Source organism: Syngnathoides biaculeatus, chromosome 4 (genome assembly GCF_019802595.1).
Source record: "Syngnathoides biaculeatus isolate LvHL_M chromosome 4, ASM1980259v1, whole genome shotgun sequence".
Classification (NCBI taxonomy): Eukaryota; Metazoa; Chordata; class Actinopteri; order Syngnathiformes; family Syngnathidae; genus Syngnathoides; species Syngnathoides biaculeatus.
In genome coordinates this window covers 28,038,256-28,061,736 of record NC_084643.1, presented here as the reverse complement: position 1 = coordinate 28,061,736, position 23,481 = coordinate 28,038,256, and the positions used below count along the sequence as shown (strand labels likewise).

At 38.9% G+C, this 23,481-nt stretch overlaps 2 protein-coding genes across 6 annotated transcripts in view; one reads left to right on the top strand and one right to left on the bottom strand.

Annotated features, from left to right (window-relative positions):
• Positions 1–14,781: 14,781 nt before the first annotated feature.
• Positions 14,782–23,470, top strand: ccnh (cyclin H). 5 transcript variants are annotated; one of them, XM_061816730.1, is made up of 10 exons: positions 15,329–15,479; positions 15,632–15,732; positions 15,819–15,941; positions 16,784–16,857; positions 17,407–17,620; positions 18,079–18,242; positions 18,380–18,450; positions 18,531–18,639; positions 23,217–23,280; positions 23,362–23,470. In XM_061816730.1, exons 1-10 carry the CDS (start codon positions 15,467–15,469, stop codon positions 23,386–23,388), a joined length of 960 nt encoding a protein of 319 aa, XP_061672714.1. In that variant the 5' UTR covers positions 15,329–15,466; the 3' UTR covers positions 23,389–23,470. The 5 variants fall into 5 exon arrangements, with proteins under 5 accessions (XP_061672713.1, XP_061672712.1, XP_061672714.1 ...); XM_061816729.1 differs by lacking the exons at positions 15,329–15,479; positions 23,217–23,280; positions 23,362–23,470 and adding exons at positions 14,782–15,032; positions 19,610–21,441; XM_061816728.1 differs by lacking the exons at positions 15,329–15,479; positions 23,217–23,280; positions 23,362–23,470 and adding exons at positions 15,043–15,318; positions 19,610–21,441.
• The window catches only part of LOC133499135 (ras GTPase-activating protein 1-like), a 28,766-nt gene continuing 27,834 nt past the window's right edge, over positions 22,550–23,481 (bottom strand). Inside the window, exon 26 of the mRNA XM_061816726.1 lies at positions 22,550–22,747. Within this exon, the coding sequence (XP_061672710.1) occupies positions 22,699–22,747 (49 nt within the window). The 3' untranslated portion in view covers positions 22,550–22,698. The remainder of the gene's footprint in view (positions 22,748–23,481) is intronic.

Here is a 23,481-nt window from a genome sequence, read left to right as displayed (position 1 = left end):
CCTACCACGACTTTACAGTCAGTAATCTCCTTCAGATTATGTCTGCACAAAATATAATCCGCCTGCGTGCTTCTACCTCCGCTCTTGTAGGTCACTATATGTTCCTCCCTCTTCTGGAAATAAGTGTTCACTACAGCCATCTCCATCTTTTTTGCAGAGTCCACTACCATCTGCCCTTCAAAGTTCCTTTCCTGGATGCCGTACTTACCCATCACTTCTTCATCGCCCCTGTTTCCTTTACCAATATGTCCATTACAATCTGCACCAATCACAACTCTCTCGCTGTCTGGGATGCTCAGAACTACTTCATCTAGTTCCTTCCAGAATTTCTCTTTCAACTCTAGGTCACATCCTACCTGTGGTGCATAGCCGCTAACCACATTATACATAACACCCTCAATTTCAAATTTTAGTCTCATCACTCGATCTGATACTCTTTTCACCTCCAAGACATTCTTAGCCAGCTCTTCCTTTAAAATAACCCCTACTCCATTTCTCTTCCCATCTACTCCGTGGTAGAATAATTTAAACCCTGCTCCCAAACTTCTAGCCTTACTACCTTTCCACCTGCTCTCTTGGATCCACAGAATATCAACCTTTCTCCTAATCATCATGTCAACCAACTCCTGTGCTTTTCCTGTCATAGTCCCAACATTCAAAGTCCCTACACTCAGTTGTAGGCTCTGTGCATTCCTCTTTTTCTTCTGACGCTGGATCCGGTTTCCTCCTCTTCTTTGTCTTCTTATTAATTATAGAATGAGCAGGTGAAAACTCATTGAAACTGTTGATATTTGTCCGTATGTCCATGGACTTCATGTATCTTTATTCCTTTCATTTCTTTTATTGTTTGCTTGCGCCACACCTTGCCCAACCTGTACCCAATCCGCATAGCTGTGTGCCAACCAGTATTTGGGATGTTTTAAAAAAAAATAATAATAATAATAAAGTTAATCATGTTGCACTCATTGAATTAATCTCTATAGTTTATAACGATCAAGAGGGTTGAATGCCCGCCATTGAAGATGTCCCTGGCTCGATCAAATTCACCAAAATTGTGTGAGATCACTTGCGCCAAAGTTCAAGGTGGTCCCCTTTGGCCTACTTTTTAGGCAAACTTTCAGATTGTCTGTGCACAACTTCGCTTGATGCAGACTGGTCTGCCAAAATGGCAAACACGCAGAGTCTCATGCTAGCACAAAAACTAAGACAGGGCACTTTTTACCCTCAAGAACAGCTGCAGTCACTATGAAAATATAATTCCGTGTTTTATATGAGTGGGAATGAGGGACTTTGTTAAAAAAATGCTTGTGAATCAGTATCATGCTAAAGTGGTGTGGGTCTCCAGCTGTAAGTCATCATGAAAATGCAGAGGAGAATAATGAAAGCCTGAGGTCTTATTACGAGTGGTCAAACATTTGCAAGCATACCTGTACAATGATAAAGCTCTTCAAATCTGTTTCCTCTATTTTATACCTTTTTTTCTTCATAGGATGTACAATGTGGGATTTTGACATACTCTACACAGTGCTGACTAAAGTGTACTGTATGTAATAGATAGTTCAATGATACTAAAAACATTTTTTTACATTTTCTTTGCCCACAACAAGTATTTTGATGAAATGAATCGCTTTGATGTCTTCTATTTTCGTGATCATATTGAACATTTTGCATGTGTCCCTGAAATTGTCATAATTTGGTAGATGCCACTTTAAGAACAGAACCAGGATTTTGTCTTCAGATGTTATAATGTTGCAGCACTTATTCCAAAAGGAGGAGCAATTTAAAAGAAAAGAAACAGCAGACATTCTGCGGAGTAAGCGGTCACATTCAAAGCAATAAGACATTGTCCACCGCACATATTTAACAGCTTTTATGACGGGGACAGTTTGACAGACTTTTTATGTTTACATTATAAAAAAGTGCCTTGAATTTTCCACTTTATGAAGATGGAGGCAAAACTCCTGTAGCTACACACAACTGGAAGCACTCTGTTCTGTCCAATATAGGACGTCTCCAAAGACTGTAATAACTTCCTTTCACTCCAAAACATAATTTTCAATTTTCCTGAGTTTCTGGTAACAAGCTGATGCACGCCATCCGCGTGAAACAGTTACGCTCCAGAACAAGAAGTGAGAACGAAGGTCGTCGTGACTCATATGCATGCTCGGAGGTGGAATCAGCCAGTCTGGGCGTCTGGGTCTAATAACAGTGGAGTGGGAGGATGAGGTCCACCGAGTTAAAAAGGCTGAAAAGGCTTCGAGTGGGTGTAGGCGGACGTCTGCGTCTGTGTCGAAACAAGCGTGCACCGTATATCTAGTTGTGGTGCGGTATTCTGACAAAGATGTGGAGTGTGATGATGGTCCTTAGAGGCCAGCTAGCCATGTGACGGCCTTCACTGTTAGTGCAGCGCTAAAGGCTGCTGGAGTGCAACTTCCTGTCTGGCTCACTCCAATTCACTCAACTTGCGAGGAAAGTTATTATCAGAACTGCAAAGAGTGACAGGGGTTTATTTAAAGAGCTATATTGAATTCCTTCAGTGATTTTCCTTTTGGTTTGTTTCAACCCAGTTCTTGTAGCTTGGTTTGTACAATGAATAAAGTTTGCGCTACTTGGGGGATGCAACAAAAAGGGAGGAATATCAAAGCATTGTTTAAATTGGTTGTCACTGCTGTATTTGAGGATATAGAATACAGTATTCTAGAAATTGGCCATGAACATGTTTGACGCTGTTTTTTTAGTAACATACACATTGTTCATTTTTCCATGCACACATCATAAGGTCGACGCGGGTCAAGAACATCCTCATTGTATCTACGCTACAGTACGTAAAATTATGAACTGCAGTAATTATGCAATTGCAGTGTATTAACACCCTGCCTGTCATCAATGAATGGATGATTAAACTTGAACCAGTCTTTCGGAAAAAATTAAAAGCGTAGTTTTTATATTGTACAACACTCATTCTGGAATAAAACATGTACTACTACTACTACGACGACGACGACTGTATTTGTATGATCATTCTTGGGTTGATTTACACTTTTAGTATTTGGAGATTCCCCAATGGCCCTACAAAGAGCAACAAGTGCACGTTTCTGCAATGACCTGTGCAAATGTGGAGGATACACGGAAAGTTCTAAGGAGAGTTCCAAACTCCTTTTTGATTACTGTTGCCACTGTTGCATAATAAAATACACACATCGACAGGATGTGAAATTACAGTTTCACCACCATTTTCCTTGGTTTAACACACACAGGCGCACACGCACACACACTAGTGAATCTAAAATCTATGAACACATATTTCAGCCTTTCTAGCATATGTGTAAAAAATAAAATGCTTTTATTGTTATTTCCTTAAGTGATCCAAATAAAAAGCCACAAGACACAAAAATAATTAAACTTAGGGTGAAAATAGCTAATTTTCTTTGTTGTCAAATGTTTTCATTTGAACCAAACACTATGTAATGGTTAACTATAGGCTAAATAAAATACATCACATTACTCCAAATGTTTCATTGAAGACATCATTACAAACATTACAAAGTCAACAAAGACAAAGCCCAATACTTCTACTACATTATACTCGTAGTATTGTACACGAACAAACACAAACAAAACTCTTCGCACAAGAACTGATTAGCCAAATGTCAGGTTCCATTAGAACAATTTTATTGCAAAGCAAATGTATAATAACTGATTTTCACAATTTTTCCAACACTGTACCATCTAGAGGCCTAGAATCGGAATCAGAATCAGCTTTATTGGCCAAGTTTGTAAAAACACACAAGGAATTTGTCTCAGGCAAATAATAACAACAATAAGGTAGACAAAGGGAAGATGTGAGTGAGTCTGATGATGCACAAGCAGTTTTCTTTTTTTTTTTTTTTTTTCTCTTGTTGTTCAGGAGTTTCTCAGGGATAATTGTCCGGATGCGGCGTTGGGAAGATGACTGACGAAAGCCTAGCGACGACAGCGAAATTTGTTGCGGAAACATGAAAACGTGTCACACGTTCATCGTAAAAAGAAATGCAATATTTATGAATCATCCTAGAGCTCTGTCTTGCTGACACACAGACACAAATATTCTCTCTCTCTCTCTCTCTCACCCACACCCTGATTGTTTAAGTATTCTCAGCGTCTTTTCCCACATTTTCTTGCGTCTCCCTATAGCGTTCCTCCATAAAAGGGATTAACATGCAGAAAGGCGCGTTAACATAACAATGATAGCAGTGTTTAATAATCCATAATTTAAAACGGGAATGTAATAATCAGTGTGTGAAAGTGACTGTACATTGCAGGAGGCCAATAAACTGATGTTGAGAATAAATTAAAAAAAATAATTCCCTTAGTTATTCTACGGTTTTCACAGTAAATATGTTATAAATTTAAAAAAAACATGTTTAAGTAGCTAATTTGGTAAGTGGTCACTGGCCGCAATATTTGGCACGGCAGCACAATCAAATAAATACACAGGCAGGCGCATATATACTGCCTTTGTAGAAATAATTAGTACGCTCAATTTTATTGTATGTTTGGTAGTGTAATTTGAACAAGGGGAGAATTCCCGTGCATCATTCCGAAAGGTCTTTTAAATGTGTGTGTGTTTTTTTTTTTTTTACATGATGTTAAAAAAAAAAAAAAAAAAAAAAAAAGCCATCTCCAGCCCCATCGCGTGCCAATAATTTCATATGCAACCACACACAAGGAAAATAAAACTAATCAGAGATAAGGGGATGACTAATGAGGTTTTAATTGTATGTTGTGCACACTCAACTAACATCAGACTTGGTAACTTTTTCTACTAGGAAATTAAAACAGCACTCCGTTACGAATAAGATGCTTCTCTGGGGTAATAAGGTACCAGGTCAAGGTGCCAGGGTATTCCCCCCCATCCCTCACACACACACACACACACACACACACACACACACACACACACCACACACACACACACCACACACACACACACACACTTCCATACCATCTTACAACTTTTGGGCAAGCAAAACCATCCCTCCATCAGTGATGCCACTGCTGCACAAGTACTATCAATGAACTGATGACCTGGTAATGGTTCTGTGAATTTGATACTACAATGTACCTTGTTTTTTTTTTTTTTCAGATGAATAAAAAAGAAAGGATAATCAATGAGCAAAAGCGAAAGAACCCTCACCCCCCAAAAACGTACTTCAATTATGGAGCTTTAGTGGCTTCACACTAAATAACAACAATATTAAAAGACAATTATAAGCACTATCAAAGACAGAATTATTATGGACATAGCTCTAGTATAGGATACTAGACACATTACTAAATAGCACAATGAGGATTTTGTATGTTTTTTTTTTATTATTTTAATTCATGAAACAAAAACTGTCTGCTCACACAAAGCCAATAAAAGGTTTTTATTCCATTTCGCTTCTGTTCTGCTGAGGAAGCGGCCAGCATGTACTGATATAATTCGTTTTTACATGACACGTCACACGGACTTATCATACAAGTCTAAAAAATGAATGCCCCGTGTTGTCTGTGCTAATTGGAACGTAAAACTTGAAAGTGGAGTGAGGATATTACAGATTTTGAGTGAGACCACGATTAATTGGAGCTATCTGTTTGAAGACCTCCTGCTATGGTTAGACAGCCACTCCTCTGTCTTGACACACACACACACACACACACACACACACACACACACACACACACACACACACACACACACACACACACTTGCAAGGCTACTAAGAAAACAAAGCCCCACTAATCATTTGAAGCCTGCGCTTTGTAGGTGGGACTCCATCATTATCAGACGGCAGCAGTGTGGGGTTTTGTTGGTTTTAACTTTGCATCCTCAATCAATGGCTCACAGGAAGAGCTTTAATCAGTCTTCTAATGCAGCTGTACAAGAGGTGGGCAGGCCTATTGTCTGGCCCTGAAAGGCCGAACGGGGTGGCGGGGTGGGGGGAGTCCTCTCGCGTTTCTTTACATTCACCTGCTGGGCCCTATTGGCTCTCTATCTGGGAGAAAAGGACAAGGGGAAATGAATAAAGAACACGGGCAAAGCGTGGCTGGGCTCAGTCGGCTTTCAGGCTCATCAAGGAGCTCCTTGTCATTGCCGCAATTTGGCCAGTTAAGCCCGGGCCTCGTCTCTTTCCCGGGCCAATTCAGAAGCTCACGAGGAGCCAGGGCACGGCCAACAAGCGCGATCCACAACACCGGCCATGAGCTAATGATGTGCTACTTGGAGGGGAACGCAGGGTGTACGAGGTGACGTGCTGCCACGACGCCGTGTTCAAAAAGAAGCAAATCACAAATTCTAAGTCTACAGAGAGCAAAAAAGAAAAACAAAAAACAAAAATAACGTTCATAACAATGCAACTGCAGGAAAATTTAATGTGGAACCATGGATGTGCTTTGTAATCAATGTTGAAGTGCACTACTTGGCTGCAACCAGCAGAGGCGCTCTGGCTACAGTGTGTAACAAAAAAAAAAAAGCTACACTTTTGGCTGAAAATATTTAATTGTTTACAAACAGTTTCAATAATCCCAACAACCCATTGCTAAAAATTACATTCATGGATTCTATAGTTTACAAAGTAAAGAACAACAAAACAACAGCTATGCTATTGTGATATCATCATCATCATCATCAATATCATCATATTTGCCCGTTATGATATTTATAAATGAATATCATGTGTGTTTGATTGTTGGAAATAAAAGGATATCTCTCCTTGGTACACCACCTAACATTTTCATAAAATGTACTGAATTATCTAAAATCTAAAAATCTGTTAATTGATGTTCTCCACACTCTCAATAATAGAGCATGATTTTCAAGAGTGACACTAATACAGGAATTAACATAATTTAAAGTCAATTCTATGGGGGGAAAAAATCCCTTTGGAGAGGACATTTCCTCTTTTTTCTAAGTCTCCACAATGATGTTCTTCCTCCATCTAGTGAAGAGCGAGAGAAGTTCACGTGTTTGTGCATGTGTGTGTGTTCGCAAGTGGACTGCAGGTTTTGCTCAATTAACTCCAAAAGACATTTTAAGAATTCATTCTGGTGAAGCTTCATCAGGTGATGTTTACAACTCTAATGTGAATACTGCTTATTTCATTAGTTAATATTACTTGTTTAGCATAACAAAAGAGCAGAATTTAAGGGGTGTATGGACCAAATCCATACAATAATAGTTTGAAGAATTGAGGAAAAAATAGTTTTGCTGCATTTTAGGAATATCATTCTGTGATAAAATGAACCAAGAGGATCACAAAATCATGTTTTGATCATATATAATCATAATATGCCTTGTCTTTTGCTTCAGTATTTCAGCCTCTCACCGTTTTGTTTTTGACATTTCAGGATTTCTAAATGCACGTCATTTGTGTGGGCACACTGAGGGAGTGCTTTGGAATTATGAGCGCCGTTTTAAACGTCACATTTGTCAGACACAATGAACGGGGAGGGGAGGAAGGGGGGGGGGGGCAACCACCTGACAGGGCTTTTTGTGAGGCGTCCACACGAAGAAGTCTGCAGGAGGCCCGTTGAAGAGCTCACGCACTCACAAGAATGTGGCCACACAAAAGGGGGGAATGGCGCAATTAGGAAAACAAAAAGTGTATGTGTGTGTGTGGGGGGGAGGGGGGGATTATGTAGGAATTAGAGCAGCAACACAATGGGAGCATCAGAACCAAAATGCCGTCTGATGAATGGTTTGTTACTTCCACAATATGAAATAGGTGTTGCGATGGTGCTGCAAGTGATTTATGATTTATGGTTAGGAGAACATGTTTCATTTGAAATTTTCCAAATCCCATCATTTCTGCCTCTCAACAGTACATATTCTCTGATTTCTGTTGTTCATGAGAACGGACTGATTGTCTATCAAAATAAGACATTTGCAAATACTCTGGAAAACATGGACCATCATTTTTGCCCATTTTCTGACAGCTGTTATGGACCAAACCAGGACTTGAATTATAATCAAATCTGATTTATTTTTAAAGTCCAATTCATTAGCTGGCTAAATCAGAAAAATAATTCATCAACAGATGAATCGATTATTAAAATATTCATTAGTTGCAGCCCTAGTTTGCTGCCATATTCGTTTCTATGATTTGGAATTATTACAATGATTTTTTTTTTCCAGGAAAGACGTGTGTTTCCTTTTATCCAGTGAATATGTACACATTTTAAAAGCTATCTTGTCTCATTTGCGGTGCTGGAGTGCGATTTTGACAGCCACTTCCTGGCGAAGGTCAGCTATTCACCTGTAAGTAGCAAAATTACCCCCATCTAATTCCTGCTGTCCTTCAGGTGCAGCCTGACAGCCTGCTTTGCATTTTAATGCACAAAACCTGATTATTAAATCTCTGAGGTCTGGTGAAAAAAAATGATTTGGGTTGCTATGCAACCAGACTTGATCAAACAAGTCCCATCCCCCATTTTTAAACACATAATTCTTCTTCGATATTAAAGCATGCGGCTCCTGATTAGAAGAGAATGCGAACACAATGTACACTGGTTAACCTTTACATCTTGAAAATTGGAAATTTGAACGCCGGGAAATTATGAAGCAATAAGCAAATACCGTATATATGGTAATGTTTATTCTAGTCACTATCATTATAGGATACAGTATTATCATTACCAATGTTTAAGTGATTGATCATTAAATGGTTACACTTTACGACAAAACGCTGCTATTGAGGTGAAAGTTATAATCTACTGCAAGCACATACAAAGAATCATTTATGAAACATAATTTATAAATTCATGTATATTTTTAATCGGGCTCGTGATGAGAATTTAAAAAAGATGTGAAATGACTATTTCTCAACATCTAAACAATGTACAGTAACAGAATTAAAGAGCTGAAAATAACATCATTGCACACACAGTGTACAGTGCTGATATACACATGCATATATAGTACACAAACACACACACACACACACACACACACACACACACACACATATCGGAGGGGCTTACAGATGGTTAACAAGTGATGAAGCGCAAAGAGAACATGAGAGGAAATATCATAAATGTCCATCAAGTTGCCTTGAATGAAAATTGTCCTTTTTGTTGTCATGTTCCCATCAAGGTTTTGCTTAATTAACATATCCCATTAAGTGTGCTTAGAGTGCATTAAAATCCTTACTAATTGTGTTTCCGCGCACTCGGGCAAAATTTGATGAACAACTCGTCTCTCTCTAGTTTGCTGGTTGCTAATTGAGGTCTGGCCTTGACACACAAGATGAAAGTCAGCATTCGGCCTCTCTTAGATGTGACGGGCAAACTGGGCCAGAACACATGGTGGAATTTCAGGAATAGTCTCGTTCCTTCAAAGAGTTTGCAAGTAACAACTGTTATCCTTTGGGCATGTGGAGATTAATCTTAGCACTCCTAAAATCAGCACTGGAGACAGAAGTAATTATCCATCCATCCTTTTTCTGAAACGCTTATCCACACAAGGGTCGCGGGAGTGCCGGAGGCAATCTCTGGTGTGAAAAACCAATGCAGGCACGGGGAGAACGTGCAAACTCCACACAGGTGGGGCTGGGATTTGAACACCAGTCCTCAGAACTGTGAAGGTAACGCTCCAACCAGTTGTTCCACCGTGCCAACAGAGTAATTAGATTGCATTGTATAACTTATCAGACAGGAAATTGCTAATGCCCAAGTCATTAGTATGCATTTATTGTAAGCAAGTGTGTATGTCACATAGTTAATAATGCCTATATGAAATATTATTATGTGTATTTATCTAATTGTGCTTGTCATCAATGCAGGCTAGCAGGTTCTTTTACATTGTATTTTTTTTTCCTCTTCTCTGCCTCAAGCATGAAGTAATCACAAAAATAAGATGCTCACAGTAATAAAATATGTCTTCCAACACGGGATGTTCAGTAACTGTGTAAAATTCATGATCAATTCAATGATTTCAGTTTTTAAGTATTTTGAGAGGGACTGGAGAATATCTGAATGTTCTGAACTCCTGTTTCTCTGCCAGCTTCGTATTGCACAGATCTGCGATTCTCAGAGTAGCATGCGTGGTACGCGGGCGCCCTCGAGTGGTATGCAAAAATGAAAACACAGACGAAGTACTGTTCAGTTGTATTTAACTTAATTGAAATGCATTTGTATTTCATCTTAAACTGTTTTTGTTGAAGCATTTTAGCTACATATTTTAATTTAGGTGTGAATTTCAATTTTACCCATTTTACTTTGATCATTATTTCATTTTTTTTCTCCCCTAAATTTAAGTGTAGTGTTAATCTAATGTTAGCATGGTTTACAGTAATATTAAATCTGATTTTAAGGAATATCTAGGATTTTTCTTATGAGCATTTAGGCCTTCAGCACAATTGTATATTTTTCAAGTGTAAAGTTTGAGAACCACTGGCACAAATAAATGCTGCCTGCAGCGCTTTGTGTGTGTTGTTCATAACAGTGTTGAATGTTAACTATTGTACATTTTGAGTCTGAGCGTCAGCTTTTATTAAGATATAGATGCATCCTCAAGCAGGGCTATTATCATGAAATTGGATTTGTTGTTGTCGTTGTTAAAAATGTTTTTTGAAGTAGGAGAGTAATATGGATCTAACCGAATTGGGATTTAGAAAGGGGCAATGGCTAATTAATGTTCCCAAGAGGTATATCGCACGATGCATTTAAAAAAAAAAAAATGTTAACTTAATAGCATAGTTGGCTTTGTCATATTTGAACATTTTTGGAAAATAATAACAATAAACAAGAAGCGTCCAGGTGCCTCCATTCAACCTTTGCAGATGACCTGGATGAATGACAATCTACGCAGACATAATGGAATTTTTATTTTGGGGTTATTTTCTGTTGCAATTTTGACAGTAGGTTTAAATTACTTGGCCGATTACGCTGACAAAATCGTGCGTATTTTGTAGCTTTTGCGTTGTGCCAAAGTGATTGAATGGTACTGTATACATGGAATTGTTGATTGTGGACTGAGCAATCCTCGAATTGGCCCTTGTGTAACACAAATTCTATGACTCCTTCACATCAATTTACAGGACGTAACAGTGTCTGAAATGTGTTATTTGACAGAGAAAATTGTGCACGTCTTTTTAGGTGGCCCAATGTAAATGCGTGGATTTGGTTTTCAGGTGCTTGGTGTGTTTTCAGGAAACATTGACTGGATGCAACCAACGGCTGCTTAGTATTCACTCCACGTAAAGTGGGTCTGTGTTCCTCATTTAGCTCTTTACTGTACAGCTGGGGAGCTGTCCATGGCGGCTGGGCTATGCAAATGAGGCGGTGTTTGAATGAGAGATGGAGGTAGACACAAAGCTCAATTAGAGAAGGACGGGATGAGGCGGTGGGGGTGCGTTAAGTGTCTGCAGGGGAGGGGGAAATGGGGCTAGGGCATGGAGGGGTGGGAGTAACAATGCCAACCACAAGAAAGCAAATGTAGGGACACATTCAAAATGCTATTTCCAATTTCTTTTGACAAAGTCGCGGCTCTATGAATTGGATGTATCAAATCAATGTGCACTTCCTGCTTTGTTTCAAGTTCAGACAAGCATGTGACAAAATACATGAGAGGGGGGAGGGGAGGGTTACTGTTTGACCATCTTGGTTTGGATGCCCAACTTTGGTGCACATGACCAACTGCCTGCATGAGTGTCCTTGGAGGTGTCTCAGACATCAAGCAACAGCTGCACACACAAAAAAAGGCAGGGGGTGGGTGAGGGTGCATGTTATAATGGAGGAAAGCATAATTAATATGCACATTGGGGGATTTAGAATCAGGCTTTAATTGCATTTGTTGGCGCGTGAAGCTGAGCGGCTTAACAAAAATGAAGACCAGCAAATGAGATTTCATGAGCTCATTGGTCAGAGAAATCATTGGCATGGCTGCCAAGGTTATTGCCAAACCATTTCCTTTTATACAAGAGAGATGGGCTTCATACGCGAGATGGTAACAGTCACCCTTGCTCTTCCGAGGTGTGAACAGCCAAGGTGACCATGTACCAATCCATCAGTCGGCGCGTAGATTTCAGGAGACTTTGCGTCCATGAATTACAATTTTGTGCATGAAAAGGTTTGTCATATTCGAGCAAAGACATGATTCAAAGTGGATGCGAGTTTACCTTGATTGGGGAGCCACTAAAATAAAGAAAATGAGCTCAAATCTAACAGCAGTGGCCAATCCACGATGGCAAATTCAGTGATTCTCAGGCTGCGAACACAATATTTTGCAATTAATGAATTCACAAAGCAACTATCGACTGCGGACTAAATGTTCAGTCATTCTCATCCATTGTACTGCAAGAGATTCTCAGTTGTGCCGCAGGAAATTATCCAATTTCACTTCACTAGGGAGAAAATTATTTTAGCAATTCTTTTTTTTTTTTTTAAATCACAGACTTGAGGTTCTGGACCACCCCCACAATAAGGGAAAACCCCAAAGTAATGACCAGCTATTTCTGGGATTATTTATACATAAAAAAAAAAAGGTGTATGAAGCCCCCCGGACTCTTATTAATCTTCACCACGCTTTACTGACCGCTACCATCTTTAGTAAACGCTTTGTATACTCTGGAACACCTTTTAAAATCAAACAGTAATGCACAGTAATGTAGTACACAATGTACAGTCTATTCCTTGTAAGTAAATGTTATTTTTCATTTGTTTCTTTATCTTTATCTTTTATAATGTTTGAGGCAAGAAAGAGTTTATTTTACCACCTAAAAAATATTTAATATGAGGATCTAAATCTGCAAGGGACTAACTCCGCAATAATCTTTTTTGTTCACAGTATGTCTGTGATATGTAGTCATAGGCAGAACGGGTAAAAGCTCTTGCACTAGATGCCAAAGGGTATGATTAATCTTTGTGTCCACCTGTTGCCATTTATTCAACAGGATAAAAGTTCAACACTAAATACACAGGTTCATTTGAAAGGAAGCTAATCTAGGACAACATCATTATTTTTGCACATTGTTTGTACATGTGTATGTATATTTTCATTTGTTTTTTTTTTGTTTTTTTAATATTGCCTAAAATATTCCCCTTGGCTATATCAAGGTTTGGAAATACTGGTCTACTGTTTTTTTTTTTTTTTAACACAATGTAGACGACAAATAGAGCTATCATATATATGGGACAATGTGTGTGTGAAATTTAAATTCTGCACAACGACTTATGTGTCATAAAATAATCACTTACAATGAATTCATAGAAGCTACAAGGCCAACCCAATTTGTTTGCTTCTAAGGCAGTGCAGGACCCTTTAATTACTAAAAACAAATAAAACCAAAGAGGTGTTCTTAAAAAAAAAAGGCCCCAAGCATTTAACCCACAAATGATCAAAATATATTGCACAATAACAATAAACATTGGTTGAATATTTTTTTTTCTCTCTTCCGCCATTTAGTATTGCCCTCAGAGGACTTTATAAAAACTGAAATGGCCCCTGATAGTTTCCAAGCCAGGCTTTGAAGACAATATTATATAATGATAAGAATAAAATACAGTACATTATAACTACATTTATCACATGAGGTATTTTAGGAGTGCTGAGATCGGGTTTAAATATGCCCAAGTCTTAAAGATTGATGACCTGCAATCACACTGTTTCCTATAAAAAAATATGCAACAATATAAAACACACGCAAGCAGGCAATCACAAGCACTTATAGACACGGGCCGGGCTTATAATCAAGCAAAAACAGGCAGTTGCTTTAGTCTCCATCATTACCAGGTATTGTCATACCACCTGATTGATAAAGTTTTCATTAATTTGAAGCAATGATTATTGTTTCAGTCCCAATTTACATGCTAAGAAAAATGCTTGGTTAATCACCGTTTTGAGTGTTTCCCCTCCCTTCACATGCAATGGACTATTCCAACTTCTTACTGCGCATGTGCAGACTTGATTCAGGAAGAAGGTAGCAAAACAAATGTAGCAGAGTTATAGCTCCCGGTGGGCTCGAGAAGAGGAGAAGGTGAAAGGAATTCAGTTTTTAATAACAACAACCAGAGGTTTCGACCCTCTTCATGCTGACAGTGAATGTGCAGAAATGACGACAGCAAGATTTTCTTGCCAGTTGCAGTAGTGCTGCTGTCAGTGTCAGCTAAGGAGGATGCTGTTGAGATGAAGTTGAGAGTAACTCTCGTGATGCTTTTCAGAATGTACATTTTAATCATATTATGGTATCACTATATAGTTTTCAGAGTACATTATGACAGAGTGGTATTTTACTTACTTAAAAACACATTTCACAATTTCTGGAGTAGTTTTTGCAGGGAATATTGAGCATGTTAATCGAATTTCCATTCATAGCAATGGGGAACGATGATTTGACAACACACACAGACAAAAACTGCTGACTTCTTACCATACAGGTGCAGAGATTTGCTTATTTCGATGCAACTCAACACACAGCACAGTAGTGTTCTCTGTCTGTCTTTCAAACACACGAGCGATTTTGCATGTTAGGGCTGAGTTGAGATAAAAGGCGAACAGGACTCACACAAACAAGTCAACTAAACTGAGAGATGCTACTTGCAACATATATACATATATATATACATATATATATATATATATATATATATATATATATATATATATATATATATATATATATTGTATACACACACAGATATACATGAGCACGTACCTGTTCAAGCTGTAATTCCTTACTCGGGGTTTATAGAGGCTCGCAAGGCTGTTAAGGACAACAACACCGAGCGAGCAAATCAAACCACGGCGATATGCAAATGGAGTGTCCCGCTGAACGCATGTGTATTCATTATTCATAAATGACTCCGGTTTATGCAAATTGCAGTGTACGGAAGCAGGGTTGGGTGTTGAGTGGCGACGTTTCAAAGATAGCCTGTGATGAACAGCTAGCGCGCTCAGGGATCTTACATATATGCACGTTTTGCCCAAACCAACTGAAAAGCGCGTTAACGACAGAGAAGTGCAAATTCTAGTGTGTTACAAAACGTAAATTAGTCCAAAATCACCCCTCTAAAGGGTCAGTATTTCCTTTTTTTTAAAATCCATGAATAGAGTGAAATTCTATGACGTCTAGTGAATATTTTAATATTTTTGTGTGCCAATAGTCACAACGAAAAATAAAATAAAACAGTGAACACCGTTACAGACATCAACACCTAGCAGAAAGAAAAATGTTAGTGCGCAGTGCGGCATAGTTTACGGCAATGTCATCATCAGTAAGCGACGATACAATGTGACATGACGTCACGCGTGCGACCAGCCGAGTCACTTGAAATTCACGGAGGCAAATAAGCTACCTTCGGGTGAGTTTTCGGTTTGAAAAAAAATAATTAAATCAAAAGAAGTATTAAAACAACAATAACCAATATTAGGTAGACATTCTGGGGGACGACGTAACTTAACATTTGCGACAGCCGTCGTTCAATGCAGCTGTGAAACCATTGCATACGAATGCAAACAAACTGTAAAGCCAAGCTAGTAACTTATCTCATTGTTTTTGCTAGCTGGTTGTCAGTTATAAAGAATGTGGTTTTTCTATGCTATATTTAGGGATACGTGTCATTGTTAATAACCACCAAAAGCTAACTTACTTTCTGTGACGTCCTGTGTTGGCAGTCATGTTCCATGACAGCTCTCAAAAAAAATATTGGACATTTAACAGCGAAGACGAGGTGGAACAGCTGAGATGTGAAGCCAACAAGAAGTACAGGAAGAAGGTAAGCGAAAGTGGGGAAGGTCAATAATATTAATAGTATCAGTAAAAATAAAACCATAAATCCTTCAACCTTGTGTGGCTCCACAGCACATGAAAAGTGAGTCTGCATTACTGGACCGTCACGAAGAAGATGTTCTCTTCAGACACTATGAGAGGAGGCTGTTGGACTTTTGCAGTGTGTTCAAACCAGCAATGCCCAAATCTGTTATTGTATGTATTTTCATTTTTAGAGATAAAAACAGTATTCAGTGAACCCGTTGCTCATGGGGGATACGTTTTGTGTACACCTGCGATGAAAATCCGCACGACAAACCATACCATTACAAAAGGTTTGCCCCTCCCGTGCCCTTTCAACATGTACATTTCTTAAAACACACGTTTAAAAGTCATCCTTAGTACTGGTTCGCACTCTCTCACTTTCACAAAATGAGAGACCGTCGTAGAACATCACTTTGAGGAAATGAAAATAAGACTCTGATTCGCACAATTCTCCAAATGAGTCAAGGCGTACTCTGTTCAAGCCTTTTGTCACTTCCAGTTGAAGTTTTTGTAAAACTGACACACATTATATTTGTATGTAGCATCTCAGCTAACTATAATAGTTTCCTGCCACTACACTGCTGCTGTCCAAATGAAACTCAATTCACTTGAACATAGTACATTGATACCTAGATCTTAAATCTCTAAATTAAACTATGCAATTCACTACATCCTGTGACCCTTGTGAGGATAAGCAGTTTACATAATGGATGATTTCACTACAACATAGTTCCTTGGCACCAAGACCTGGCCAAAGTAGTACTTTCATCGCTTTGGCCTAAGCACAAAGAGTGATTACATACTGTATACAATGAGCTTAAAAAAATACCACATATCTTAGTAAAACGCAACGTGCTACAACAAAAAGCGCAGAACTCTATATTTACCAGTATACGCGTAGGAACCCATAACAATAAACATTTGCATTTAAATCTGCACCATATAGACAGGGGGGTGGGGGGGTCACTATGATCTAGTCCCTCCAGATACGGGAAAGTGTCTTTTCTATGCAGGGTACAGCCATCATGTACTTCAGAAGGTTCTACATGAACAACTCTCTTATGGAGTACCACCCAAGGATTATCATGTGAGTACAAGTGGCTGCTGACATTGGGAATACCATATGTCTCTGTATTTTGCACGGGGTACTTACATACTACTCCACTGCAGAGAATACCAGGTGTCTGTCTGGAGGAAGGTATTCATTAAGTGGGATGCTTTTATTAGCAATTTTCCTCAAATATTTAATTGAAACAGTACATATAGTACATAGGGTTTTTAAAGGTCAGGAATGGCATGCAAAAAACTAGTTTGCACAGCGGTGTAAGAATATGAAATCATGCGGCACAAGAAGTCAAAAAACTGTTCTGCATTTGTTTTATATTTATGGTGAATTTTTTTTTTTTTTTAGCAAGTATATAATCACTTTCCTCACAAATTCTGGTTGCATCACCCCCAGAGGGAACAGAACTCTAGTAAAGCAAGGGTCTCTTTTATTGTTAAATAGCTAATGATGTATCAATAGCCACTGTTGTGCTTTTAATGGTTGCTCTTCCCCTTGTTTACATGATTGGGTCCCTATTATCATGATTAGCAATTTTCAATTGGCTCATTTTTCCTTTCTTCCCTGTTCCAGGCTGACATGTGCATACCTGGCCTGCAAGGTGGACGAGTTTAACGTCTCCAGCGGGCAGTTTGTGGGCAACCTTGTGCAACAGAGTCCGGCGGAACAGGAACGGGACGCAGAGCAGATCCTGGAGTATGAGCTGTTGCTTGTCCAGCAACTCAACTTCCACTTGGTGGTCCACAACCCCTACAGACCACTGGAGGGACTGCTTATTGACATCAAGGTTGGCTCACTCCCACATACGGAACTGCTGCCATTGTGATGTAGTTTCACAGTCCTTTTTGAGCTCAGACACTTATATTCAATTTTTAACAAGAAAAACAGCTCAATCCAGCAATAGAATGTCAATAACTTTTTTTTCCACAATCACTGAACTTACTCTTCACGTTTGGAGTTTTTTTTTCCTACGCTTTCCTTACTTTCAGAAGGTTCTCCATCTTTTCATGCAAAGACATACACAGTTTAAAAATTATTTTTGTTTTTTGTCATATGTCAATGTCATACCAGGGCAGCACCTACTGCTGTAGTCTAATTTCTTGTGTGCTGCCATTTAAGCCGATTCTGATTATTTTTGGACCAAATGGATAACTCCCCACCTGATGATTTGTCAGGGGACATTGGTTGGGAATCATTGGTGCTACAAATTACCATCATCACAACTTTTGCCAACTCTCTCTTCAGACCCGATATCCGACACTGGAAAACCCAGAGTCATTGAGAAAGAATGCAGATGACTTTCTGGCCTACGCGGCCATGACAGACGCGGGGCTACTCTTTTCCCCTTCGCAGATTGCATTAACTGCTATCCTGAGCAGCGCCTCAAGAGCTGGGCTCAACATCGAGAGGTAGGTCGGTCATTTTGAGACTTTTAGTACTTTACACCAGTGGTTTTCAAACTGGGGGCACGGCACTACCGTGAACACTTTTCATATTCTGTACATACATGAAAAAGTGCAACAACAATAATATTTTCGGTCCTTAGCTACATGACTGAATGCTTGGGACTGAAGAGGAACCAAGAATCCCTGTCCAAGATGTTCGACTCAATGAGACGTGAGTGACCAGCCACAAGACGACGATGTTGCGTCCGTCGCCAAGGCCGTTAACATGCATGCTTCCTCTGGCCGCTGTAGGGATTAAAAGTCTTCTGAAGAGATATGAGCTTCCAAAACCTGATGAGGTGAATGCTTGCAAGCAGAAGCTGGCAAGGATCCACGCCGATTGTGGTTCAAGTTCAAACAAGTAAGGATCAATGCGATTGCCATGAAAAGTTGAACCTTTGGGTAACCAACATTTAACGACATTCAGAAATTCTTAACCATTATTATGCATACCTCAGTTTTAAGTGAGACTGTCACAATAAATTATTAGAAATCAATCAAATTAGATTATGCAATATTTAAATAAAAAATGAAACTATAAAATCAAAATAATGAGGTAATGTAATCAGTTTCTTTATAATAGAGGTAAAAAAAATTATACTTGTTCATTAAAAAAAAATTGTAAAAATTTGAAATTGTAATTTAATTTAAATATTTAATTTAAAAGAAATGTCAAATGTAGCGGTTAAAACAAAGATTTATGTCGAATTAAATTCAAATCTAAATTAGAATGCTTTTAATACAGAAAAAACGAATCTTAAGTATTTGAAACAAATCAATTATTTCCTGAATTTAAAACAAATTTAACATATGCAATACATGTTAACTGCTAAAACCCGACCTTCTAAATAAAGTTATTTGGCAAGTGAATAAATTAATTTTAATTATTACCTTTTGTAACATAAGTGGGAAGTGTAGTACTAATACATGTCGTGCACGGGATCCCTCTGGTGGTACACAAATTTTTTTGTTGTTGTTTTTGTTTTTTAAATTACAATACATTCTTATTGCATCATTGATTAAAAAAAAAAAAATCTGTACAGTTTGTGTGCTGGGCCGTGTCATACTGAGGAATGTTTGAGATTTTCTACAGTACTCTCAAAATTTTTTTATAGTAAGGCCAATTCCTGTTTTTGTTGTAGACAAGAAATATGGATTTCAGGGAAAAGAATAATATGAGGCAAAAGTTTGGAATTCCAGCTTTTATTTTATAGTATTTACAGCTTGAATAGACTATAAAGCACTTCGGTTTGAAGCCACCCACTTGTCAAGTGAGCGAAAGTATTCAAATGTGACTGTTTCAAGTTACGTAGGTGTTCCATTTTGGATAGGGTATCAACAGCAGTTGACAGAAACATTGTGAACGCTGTGAAGAAACACACAAGGACCACAGTTAGCCAACCTGCACAGGGAGGAATCACAATCAACTCTTCAAAGAAGACAGAGAAGAACTATTCAGGCGATGTGTCAAGATGCAAAGAGAATCGGAAAGCCAGATAGGATTTTGGCAAAGAAGGACAGGGATAAGCCACAAAAGTTTTGGAATAATATTTTATAGATTGATGAGACCAAGATGAACCTCTAACAAAGGGATGGAAAGGCCTAAGATTAAAAAGAAAGAAATAAAAATCTTCTAGTTGAAAATGCATCCAAACTAGCCAGGAGAAGCTTCATCATACAAGAGACTGACGCATAACACATTGTCAAGACAACAAAGGACTTCATCAGGGGTAAAGGGTGGAAGGTCTTAGGCTGGCCAGGTCAATCACCAGATTTTAACCCAATAGAGCATGCATTTTACCTCCTGAAAAGGAGACTGAAGGGAGAAACCCCTAGAAATGAACAAGAACTGAAAGAAGCTGCAGTAAAGGGCTGGAAAAGAATTTCAATTGAATAATGCAAGAGTCTAAAGTCAATTGGTCACAGGCTTGAGGTGTGGAAAATAAGAGTTGTGCCACCAAATGTTATTCATTTTAAATTAATTTAATGTCCATTCCAATACCTTTGAAAAGTGGGTGTGTTTCTACTAAAGGAAAGTTGTTTAACACATCTACATGTAGATACCATGAAATAAAAGCTCATACTCAGCTTTTGATCTGAAAGCGAAATGTCTTCAGTATAGTATTAAAAAAAAAAAGGAACTGACCTTTCCGTACCAGTAGTTTTGGAGGTATGATAGACTACCTATAGTTGTAAATCATTACAATTTACAACCAAAATAATAAACATTTGAAACCGCATTTCATTATGACAGTATCGCTCCAAACATGGCGTGTTTGGGACTACATTAGTAGTTCTGTATATTTCCATGATTAATAATGGTCGTAGTTTCCTCCACGTGTGGTCAAGTGAACCACTCAATGTTTACGTCATGTCACAAGAGTAAATTTTATTTTTGCAAGGTTGTCGTAACTAAGATGCAAAAAAGTTCAAGGTTCAGTATCAGGTAGAAAAATAAAAAGGAACACATCGTCGCGCGTATGAAAAAGTACAGTGTGAACACACCACATTACCGTCCGTCGGGTCTTCCGTATGCGGTGGCATAGCCGACTGCGGAAGTCTTCTCTCTTCCGTTGACACTTGGTGAGCTCGGTGAGGTCTGTAGTATCGTTGCGTGCATCCAAGGCGAATAGTTTGCGCTACATGACGGGCACGAATTCAGACAGGGGGGGGGCCAAGCCAGACAAAGATCAGCCGAGGTGTGCAAAATTTGGGGAAATTTTCACAATTTTCCATTTTCCATGGGAATTCAAAAAAGGAAATTTTACACAATTAAAAGTTTGGTTCTTAATAAGGAACTTGGGATATAGTTGGAGAAAAACATATTTGAGCATAATCCCAACTAAAACCAGATTTCCTGCAAGTGTAGGGGTCCTTGATTTACAAATCTCATGAATTCCCATGGAAAGTTTCCAATTTGATTATACTATTTCCAAATCTCCCAAAAACTTTTGAGAAATTCTCCATTGCTTTGCAAGCCGAGCCCGGTGTGATTACAGTACTCGTGTGAAAGAAAACAGTCAAGATGTGGTGGTTTGCTCCAAAAGAGAGGGAGAAACTGGAGAGGAAGCGTGGGTACACACATACTGATATAGTCAAGACCATAATTCAGAGGGAGAAGTACTGTTCTCAAACCTTTTTATGTGACTGATGAGAGAACTATTTTTTTTCCAGTACGCACAGTTAACTGGGACAGGCTCCAGCCCTCCCGTGACCATTGTGAGCATAAGCGCCTCGGAAAATGGATGGATAAACAGACCATCCCAGAGCTTGATGTACCAATGAGGGCAGTGAGTCGCAAGTGTGGCACGCTTGCTCCCTCTAGTGGTCGGTAAAATGATATCCAAACTTGAAACTGCAGAATTATTTTGACTTCAATTTTTTTTAAAATCCAATGATGTGTTCATCAGTTCCATGACGTTAGTTCTATCATATTGAACTAAACCTCTGCCTAGGTTCTGATGGAATAAAAGTTGGGCTGGTTAAGCTACTCTATTTTTCTATCGGTCATGGTGGTACTTTGTTTTTTTTAAATACAGTAATTGGGATAAAATATGAGAACCTCTAGAGAGGAGGGATTGATTCCAAACACGAGAGGAGTTTGCAACTGCAGTTCTGTTACCATAGAATTGAACGCTTTGCGTAGCTCCATGTATTTGTTCATCTGCAAGCACTTTTTTCATTTTCCTGTGTCCATCCACACAGGTCAATCTGGGTAATATGGCAGCAATTTTTTTCATTATAATAATACATTATTATTATTAAATTATAACTGTATTTGCAGGGTCTCATTTAAGATGTTAAAAATCAGCATACGTGTACCCCGCTTAAGTAAACCGCCGGCCTTACAGTGATAAGAGCAGCGTTTATGGAGGCGGGATGAACATGCACGGGACAGGTTACACACACACCTCCTAAACAAGACTACCTTTTTGTAGCTACACCATAAAAACACATTTTGATTCTCTGACAAAGCAGCGTATAAAATAAAATGTAACAAGTATCGGGGGGTGGACGGTGCGTCGAAAGGGGGCTTAAGGCGGATTGTGTAGTCTCGTGTTCAAATTCCCTGATGACTGCAGCTGCTACCACAGTGCTTTGGTTACCCCCCAGTCAATCAAGCCCCCTCCCTTTTGTCCACATACATATAAGGGAGTTCGTACAGTTTTGACTGTACATCAGGTCCATCATCCATCGTTCCAACACTGCGTCGAAAGCATATTTGGGAAAGGCTTTGGAAGGATAACGTTCACATATGCAGCAAATATGTTTCCACCCCCTGCCCCCAACTGTCAACGGAGAGCAGTCATATTGCATTTGAACTATGGAGATAGTGGGGCCATATTCTGAGAAATACAAGCAGAGTTCAGGCCTCGCTTTCTGGCTGGCATTTTGACTCCCAGGTGTAATCCCACGGAATTCACATGACCTGGATTGCAGCTGCCAATGACATGATGGTGCACTCGGTCCTGGAAGATAAAGCGGACACGTTGGGAAAAGTACACGCTTTCAGTATGTGAGTGGATTTGCTACTCTAGTGCAGTGTTTCCCAACCAGGAACTTAGCCAATTTCACTCAAGCGGTCTAACTTTTGTATGTTCAACAATCTGCCAGCAGAATATTGTGACAGAACTATTATTTACACTCAAATGAAGACAGTACACAATTAAGCTGTGTATTCACTTTTTGCGAGACTTTTCATCCTAGTGTAAAACATGGCTCAATAAAGGTTGGGAAACACTGCTCTAGTAAATGTACTTACTTGAGATGGAGTGCTACAGGGTACGAAGAACTACTAAACTAAAGTCGAATTGATGAAAATGGAAGGAGTTGGGTCACAAAAATTAATCATAGTGCTCAACAAATCCATCACACTCATCATGGTTCTAGTTTTAGTTCAAAGCCACTATTCGACTTTTTTTTTTTTGTCTTTGACAGCAAACGCAAGGGCGGGTATGAAGACGAAGGCCATGTGGCAAAAGAGCCGCGATTAAAAGAAGAGGTGAGACAATCTTCTATACTTGTGATTCGCATGATTCTGAAGCAGCTATTTTTCTTGAAATATGTTTGGTTTTGATTACAGGAGTGGAGTGACGAAGACCTCTTGTGACCATTTCTGAGAGTGGAAAAAAATATGCATTCAATAACACTGGTTTGCTTTCATTGTGTTAAAAATAAAATCTATTTTTATACACTGTCTTCA

Excerpts from the sequence above, each read along its gene's own strand:
- ccnh (XM_061816727.1), top strand. Across the intron at positions 16,858-17,406 it reads TACCACCCAAGGATTATCAT|GCTGACATGTGCATACCTGG; the intron begins GTGAGTACAAGT and ends TCCCTGTTCCAG. Across the intron at positions 17,621-18,078 it reads GACTGCTTATTGACATCAAG|ACCCGATATCCGACACTGGA; the intron begins GTTGGCTCACTC and ends CTCTCTCTTCAG.